Below are 7,904 nucleotides of genomic sequence, written 5' to 3'. Positions count from 1 at the left end.
CCAGGACTCAGGGTGCCCCGGGCCCTTGGGACATGGCGTATCGATTGATGTGTTCATTCACTCAGCAAATATTTATGGAGCACTGGCCATGACGAGCCACTGCGCTGGTCCCGGGGACACATTTCTGAGTTAAGCTGTCCTTGTCTGCTCCTTGCTCTGAGGGCTCAGTGGGGAGATAAACCAAAGCAGAGGAAGAGGAAAACCGTCCCGGCCGGTGCATGGCTAAGGACCGGGAAGGTCGCCATCCGTGCACGCGCACCGAGATGGGCCCGAGCCTGGCGCTGGGGCCCGGGACCGTGCTCACTCCCGAGGGGTTCATGCTGAGTCTTGTTCCGGGAGAACTCAAAAAAGAACCCGCTGCTTCTGGCAAACCTTGTCACAATGTGACGTCTAACAGCCAGCCACTGCCGCAGACCTGAGGGGGGCGGGGGGAGAGAGAACCGAGTTCTGGTGGGTTCTCGCTCGTGCGAGGTCAGTGAGGAAACATATGGCTGAGACTTGGTGGCACACACCTGCAATCCCCGCCCCGGGAGGCTGAGGCGGGAGGATCGCCACAAGTTCAAGGCCAGCCAGGGCCATATAGCAAGACCGTCTCCAAAAAAAACAAAACAAAAGGGAAAAATCACAATTTGTTGGCTACTTGTCTGGTTTCTTGGTCATGGGATACGACTCATTCAATTAAAAAAGTACAGTGTAATACAGCGTCTTCTGGGGCGCAGGGCCAGGCTGTAAAGTGCAGTTGCTACTGGGAAGAGCTCTGTCCATGCCGCTGGAGCTGGACATCCTGGGGGTCTTGTGGTGGTCCCAGCCTTAAAGTGCATTCAGAAGCCCTAAATGAGCCAGTGCTGCCGCCCAAGTGTCCGGAGGCCTCATCCCAGGCTAAAACTGGCTCTGCCCCGCCCCCCCCCCACTTACTGGGCCTGGCTCGGCCCAGAAATAGCTCGCGTCACTCGATCAGGCTGCGGCTGTGTTCCTGACACATGTGTGCGGCCGCTGGTTGTCAACAAGGCCCGGGTCCAAGTGGCAGGGCCGGACTGTGACAGATCTTCTGGGAGTTGTGCAAGCGCAAGCCACAGCGGGGCTGGGGTGGGACTGGGCCGCCCTCCTGACCCCAGGGCCCGGGGTGGAGGCTCAGGCAGCGGCAGGAGTGCAGCCACCTCCCGCCCTGGCCCTGCGGGCCTCCAACGCCTGCTGGGGAGGAAGGCCTGGAGGTGAGAACACTGGGGGCAAGTGCCAGGTCCCCTGCGGTCACTCAGCAAGTGGCCCTGGGGGCTCCTTGGCTCCAGCAGCAGCTGCTTCAGTAGCTGCCGAGCGCGCTCAGTGCTTTAGAGGTGTGCTCTTCTGTATTCTTTTGTTTTGTTTGAGACAGGGTCTCGCTGTGTAGCCAGGGTGGCCTTGAACGCACGGGTTCTTCCAGCCTCGACCTCCGAGTGCTGGGATCTCAGGCAGGCGCCGCCACACGGGGCTGCCGCAGACCCTTCTGCACAAAAGTAAAGGGTGGATCTGCGGTGGCAGTTTTGTGCTTTGGCACGAAGAACCCCAGGGCCCTGAGGGTCACAGCTCGCGGGCCAGCCAGCTCTTTCCCGGGGCCACACCGAGTGTCGGCATCACGGAAGTACTGCGGAGCTCATCTGGTCTGGAGCTGGTGTGGCGGCAGACACCTGCTGCTCCCCAACTTGGGAGGCTGAGGCAGGAAGATGACCACAAGTTCAAGGCCCGCCTGAGCTGCATAGTGAGTTCAGGGGCAGCCTGTAGGGTACAGTGAGACCCTGTCTCAGGAATAAATAAATCAACACAGATAAACAGATAGAAAGACAGACAGACAGACAGAGGTACAGATGAGAGAGCAAGGGAGAGATCTTCAGTCCACCAAAAGAGATAACAGCCTTTTCTTTTAAACTGTGTGATTAGTGATTCTCGCGGGTTAAAGGAGACTGGAAAAGCGAATCACCCGTGCTGGATGTTTGTCGAGCAGGTCGTGAGCCATGGCTGTGTGGATCCAGGCCCAGCAGCTGCAGGGCGACGCGCTGCACCAGATGCAGGCCCTGTATGGCCAGCACTTCCCCATCGAGGTGCGACATTACCTGTCCCAGTGGATAGAGAGCCAGGCCTGGTAGGTGAACAAGGGTTTCGCACCTTTATTTTCATTGCTGTGGGGGGAGGCTTGACAGAGGGCTGTGCTGGGCCTTGACCTCGCAGCCTCAGCCTTCCTCCCGCCTCAGCCTCCGCGTGCTGGTGGGACAGGCATGTGCTGCCGTGCCAGGCAAAGCAACACTTACATTTTAATTCCCTGCTTGCTGACTGCAGGGCCTGGGGCGGCGCGGCCAGCTGGCGGCACAGCTGTGTGTTCTGGTTTTACTTTGTTTGTGGGGCTGAGGAGCCAGTAGGCGCCGAGCCGCCCGGCCCTGCTCTTTCCCGCCAGCAGCTGTTTCCACACCTGCTGCGTGAGCTGCAGGCCTCCACAGGGGACCACGGTGGCTCCTCGGTGGCTCCTCGTACCCCAGCCGGGCATCACTGGGCTGCTCTTGAGGGCCAGGACAGCTGTCGCGTGTGGGTGGATTTCCAGTCAGAAGCCTGCAGCCCGCTGGGTGGTGTCCTTGGCAGTGGAGCAGACCTTACTTCATGATGTCGGGGCAGCCGGTCCCCTTTTCAACTTCTTTTTGGCTTTAATGTTCAGAGGACCGAGAAAAGCACCAGTGCAGAGTGTCGGGGGCTCAGGATCGCTCAGAGGCTGGGGTGTGGCCCAGGGGCACAGGGCTTCCCGTCAGCGGCCAGGCCCTAAAATTGTCTTTCCCATTTTTTTTTTTTTTTTTTTTAATGGAACTGGGGATTGAACTCAGGCCCTTGCGCTTGCCAGACAAACGCTTATTCTACTGAGCCATCTCCTCAGCCCTGTCTTTCCTTTTTTTGAGACAGGGTCTCAGCCTCTAGTCCAGGCTGGCCTCTAACTCTCAGTCCACCTGCCTCGGCCTCCCTAGGCTGAGATTAGAAGCCTGTGACACCTGCCCGGCCCCAGCGCTGACGTAAAAGTGTGTTTCCATTCAGTGCGGGGCCCACAGTGCTTGGGAGACTCAGGGAGAGGGGGTCACTTGGGAGCAGCCTGCACAGCCGGGCAAGACCCCTGCTTTACAAACAAGGGCAGGTGTGGTGACACCCGCCTGTCATCCCAGGCCTCCGGAGACTGAGCCAGGAGGATGGCTGCAAGGTCAAGGCCAGCCTGGGCTCCGCAGCCACCCTGACTCATAGCACAAGCAGTGCAGCAGTCCTGCATGGAGTGGCTTTTCCAGGTAGTCTTGCTTCTTAGTGAGTGCTAAAAAGAAAAAAAAAAAGAGTATTTATGTTGATATTAAAGAAAACATGGATATTTTACAGCTTTGATTTTCTTAGGGCAAAGAGCTGAGCTCACGCTCCGGGCCTGGGCTCTGCCCGGTTCCGTCACCCTGGTGCGGGTTGGCGCGTGCCGCGGGCGCTGCGTGGCGCCGTCCCTGAGTCGCATGTGTACATGTCATGTAATTTTTTTCCCCTAGGGACTCAATAGATCTTGATAATCCACAGGAGAACATTAAGGCCGCCCAGCTCCTGGAGGGCCTGGTGCAGGAGCTGCAGCGGAAGGCGGAGCACCAGGTGGGGGAGGACGGGTTCCTGCTGAAGATCAAGCTGGGCCACTATGCCACGCAGCTGCAGGTGCGCGGGCGGGTGGGGGCTGGGCCCAGGCTCCGCAGGGCGCTTCTGTCGCCCAGCCTGAGGCCCTGAGAGAGCGGCTGGGCCCTGCTTGGCCTGGCTCTGGCACATGCAGGGCTATGATGACTTGCTTCTGGGGTTGTGGCTGTCTCCAGGGATGGTGGCGCAGGCCTGTCACCCCAGCACTCGGGAGGCCGAGGCAGGAGGATCGCTGAGAATTCAGGGCCAGCCTGGGCTGCATGGCGAGACCTTGTCTCAACAAAAACCCAGTAAAAGGAAACCCATATGCCTGGAGGAACCTGCTGTCAGCATCACCCCCATGCCCGCACACACACTGGGTGCACACACGTGTGCACAGGCTTGCACACACGCTCATGCGCTCGTGCACTCGTTTCTTAGCTATCCCGCGTACCGGGCACAGAGATGCTCCACCCGGCCCTTTCTGCAGAAGAGAAAGGCGCGGAGCATCCCAGGGCTGACGCTTCAGCCCTTAGTAGACTCAGCTTTGTGTCAGCCCCTGCTGGCTCAGCGCTGCGAGGCGTCCTATCTGTCAGCGAGTCCGAAGCTCCTGTGGGGCCTGCCCGCCCCCAGGTGGCATGGGTCTCCTCTCTTTAATTTCTGTTAATCTGGAGCTATTTCGTAACCTTCCTCTGTCACTGATATTACTTATTTGTGTGCTTGTTTTTGAGACAGGCTCTCACTAACTAGCCCAGCTGGCCCCGAACTCACAGCAATGCTCCTGCCTCAGCCTCCTAGCATCCTGGGGTTATAGGCATGTGGTACCACATGTGCCTTGGTATTGGTGGTTTAGAATACTTTGCTTTTACCCGTCTTTTTTTTTTCATGTATTTGATACAGGGTCTCATTACATAGCTCGGTCTCATAGTGATCCTCCTGTTTTCAGCCTCCCCAGCACTGAGATTCCAGACCTGCGTCACCAGGCCCAGATTTGTTGCTGGGCTCAGCGTGCCCAGGGCCAGGGCCAGGGATCGAACCCCAGTCCCTGCACTTGTCAAAGCAGGCACTTAGTCTGCTGAGCTATCTCACCGGCCTAACGAGGGGGTAGGGGAGGTGCTGGCTCAGATTGCCTTCAGGGCCTGTGTGTGGTAAGGCCTGAGGAACAGGGGATGCGAACCGCCGCACCCTGAGGCTGACTGCTTTGTTTAAGCAGGCACTTAAACAACTGAGCTAATGGGCAGGCCCCCAACTTAGCGGTTCTTGAGATGAGCTCTCTGTAAACTTCTGGGTCTGAGCGATCCTCTCCTTCAGCCTCTGCGTAGGTAGATTCTAGGCACTTCCATCAAGCCCAGCTTTGTCCTACTGTTGCTTTTTTTTTGTTTTTGTGGCCAGCTCAGCCCACCCCAGGGCCAGGGCTGGTGCAGCATGTGGTACTGGGGATCAAACCAAGGTCCCTGCATCTTGCCTAATGCCTAAGCAGGCACTTTAGACCGCTAAGCTGTCTCGCCGGCCCATGATTTTTGAAATAGGGTCTCACTGTATAGCCCAGGCTGGCTTCAAACTCGGCGATCCTCCTGCCTCAGCCTCCCAAGTGCTGGGATGGCAGGCTGGGCCTCCGCACCTGGCAGCCCCTTAGTTTCTACTCCCTGCACACATGCGTGCCCGGGGGCAGCGCCACAGTGCTGTGTGGCACACGGCCAGGGCCCTGCGTGTGAGGCCAGCACTCGGCGCGGCCTCACCTGAGCACTCCGCGGCCAGCTGTTCATCTTTGCTTGGCTTCTCCATGGTTAGTCTCACACTGCACGCTCCCAGTCAGAAGCTTTTGTGAAAGGAAAAAGAACATTTCATAATAAGATAATAACGAATGATCATAGTTAATCCACTGGATGTCGTTATAGTCAGAGTGCAAGACATGAACTGAAAGATTCTGACCAAAAGGAGGCAGCAGAACGACACACCATTCTTTTTGATAAACTAGTAGTGCTGGGCAAGGTGGTGCACACCTGTCTTCCCAGTGCTTGGAGGCTGAGGCAGGAGGATCGCCATGAGTTTGAGGCCAGCCTAGGCAAATAGCGAGGCCCTGTCTCAGAAAGCAAAAATCAAAACAAAGAATGCCAGGCACACAGCGAGCACTGTGTCCTCCTGGGCACAGGGGGCACAGGTCACCTGCTGTCACCTCAGCTGTGACACTGCGGTGGCTGTGGTCTTTCAGAGCACCTATGACCGCTGCCCCCTGGAGCTGGTCCGCTGCATCCGGCACATCCTGTTCAACGAGCAGCGGCTGGTCCGTGAGGCCACCAACGTGAGTGGCCCGGGCGTGGGGCAGGGTGGGCGGGTGGGTCCTGTCTCAGCCCTGTCTTGGTGCCAGGCTGTGCGCCCATCGGTGTCCCCTTAGAGATTTGCAACAAGTGGGCTTAACTCTCGTGGGCGTTATAGCCACACAACCAAGTGAATGGGTGCCGCATAAAACAACCCCTCGCCGGGCTGGTGGCGCACATCCGTCAGCCCAGCCCTCTGGAGGCTGAGGTGAGAGGGTCGCTGAGAGTTCGAACAGCCTTGGCTGCATAGAAGATCCTGTCTCAAACACACAACAAAACCGTTTAACTCGATGGCACGGTGCTTGGGCACAGCATGAGCACAGCTTGGGTTCTCAAGAGAGACTTCTTGTCCCCTCAGAGCAGAGCTGAATGATGGGGTCGGGCCGGGTCCACACTAGCCTTGTGTACCATGCCAGCCCCAGAAGCCCTTGGGAGGCCTTCAGGGTGCCTGACGGGGTCAGCCCAAACCATGACAGGCACATGACCCCGTCGCAGGGAGATGTAGGACGAGGACAAGGGGGCGACAGTCCTCACTGCACCCCCGGCTTTACCAAGCCCATGACCCTGGGTCCCTGAGCAAGAGTGCGGCCAGGGTGAGCTCTGCAGAAGGAGAACCGGAGGATGCCCAGCCTGCTCTGAGCCCCCTCTGCAGCAGTGGGGGCCCTGTCTGAAGCACTGCAATGTCACTCAGAGCTGAAACAGGACATTCTGGTCTCGAGGTGCCATGTGCTCTTGAGCTAGCCATCTGGCCACCGTCCACCCCCAGCGCGACGGTGACCAGCCCCGCCCCTCAGCCCTGCCTGCGCCCCAGAGTGGGGCGTGGCACCAGCGTCCTCAGGATCGGAACCACACTGTCCCTGCTGTCCCCAGGGCAGCTCCCCGCCCAGAAGCCACCCTGACACCCTGTCTCAGAAGCACCTGCAGATCAGCCAGACGTTCGAGGAGCTGCGGCTGGTGACGCAGGACACGGAGAATGAGCTGAAGAAGCTGCAGCAGGCGCAGGAGTACTTCATCATCCAGTACCAGGAGAGCCTGCGAGTCCAGGGTGAGCTGGGCCGTGGGGCGCGGGGGCTCGGGGCCGGCCCAACAGGACCGGGTTCCTCCCTGGGGCCCCGCCTGGCCTGGAGCAGCAGGACGGGCCTCTCCAGAGAGCAGAGTGCATGCGTTCCCGTACGTATGCGTGAGCAGCACTGAGCCTCGGGTCTCCGTCGTTAGCCACCCCAGACTGACTCAGAAGCGTGGTGTCTCGGGCGATGATTCTCCTGTGTTCTGTGCTGCTGACGGGTGGATGTGCGGGGACCCACGGGCACTGAGCACATGCCAGGCGGTGCCCTGGCATCTTCCGTGCTCGGTGACTTAACCTCCACGGGAGCCACAGGACAGGACTCCCTCAGTTCACATGTGGGGAGACTGAGGCATGGGAGAGCTAGTGGGGTGTGAGTTCACCTGGCTGGAGCTGGCCACGCAGGTCACCCACAGTCAGGGCCAGCTGGACACCCTTCAGGGAGCCAGCGGGCAGCATGTGGATGGAGGGGGTTCAGCAGGGAGACCATGGCAGTCTGGCTGGCCGAGGACGCAGCGTCCAGCCCTCTTGTGTGGCTGCACAGCAGTGACCGGGCTCTCTGGCCCCTGGCATGTGTGTGACACAGTGGCCCCGTCCCCCCAGCCCAATTTGCGCAGCTGGCCCAGCTGAGCCCCCAGGAGCGGCTGAGCCGGGAGCCGGCCCTGCAACAGAAGCAGGCGACGCTGGAGGCCTGGCTGCAGCGCGAGGCGCAGACTCTGCAGCGGTACCGCGTGGTGAGTGCCGGCCGGGCCTTGTCGGTGCGGGCGGCTGGGCTCAGGGCTGGGGCTCAGGCCGTGTCCACCCCCAGGAGTCGGCTGTGCCGGGCCTCGTGGGTGCGGGCGGCGGGGCTCAGGGACGGGGCTCAGGCCGTGTCCACCCCCAGG

At 59.7% G+C, this 7,904-nt stretch overlaps 1 protein-coding gene across 1 annotated transcript in view; it reads left to right on the top strand.

The window, feature by feature from the left end:
- The first annotated feature begins 1,897 nt into the window (after positions 1-1,897).
- The window catches only part of LOC101573068 (signal transducer and activator of transcription 5B), an 18,075-nt gene continuing 12,068 nt past the window's right edge, over positions 1,898-7,904 (top strand). Inside the window, exons 1-5 of the mRNA XM_023718138.1 lie at positions 1,898-2,113; positions 3,528-3,684; positions 5,852-5,941; positions 6,828-7,002; positions 7,624-7,886. Of these exons, the coding sequence (XP_023573906.1) occupies positions 1,986-2,113; positions 3,528-3,684; positions 5,852-5,941; positions 6,828-7,002; positions 7,624-7,886 (813 nt within the window). The 5' untranslated portion in view covers positions 1,898-1,985. The remainder of the gene's footprint in view (positions 2,114-3,527; positions 3,685-5,851; positions 5,942-6,827; positions 7,003-7,623; positions 7,887-7,904) is intronic.

This window comes from Octodon degus, unplaced genomic scaffold (genome assembly GCF_000260255.1).
Source record: "Octodon degus isolate 3935 unplaced genomic scaffold, OctDeg1.0 scaffold00056, whole genome shotgun sequence".
NCBI lineage: Eukaryota > Metazoa > Chordata > Mammalia > Rodentia > Octodontidae > Octodon > Octodon degus.
This window is presented reverse-complemented; position numbering and strand designations above follow the sequence as displayed.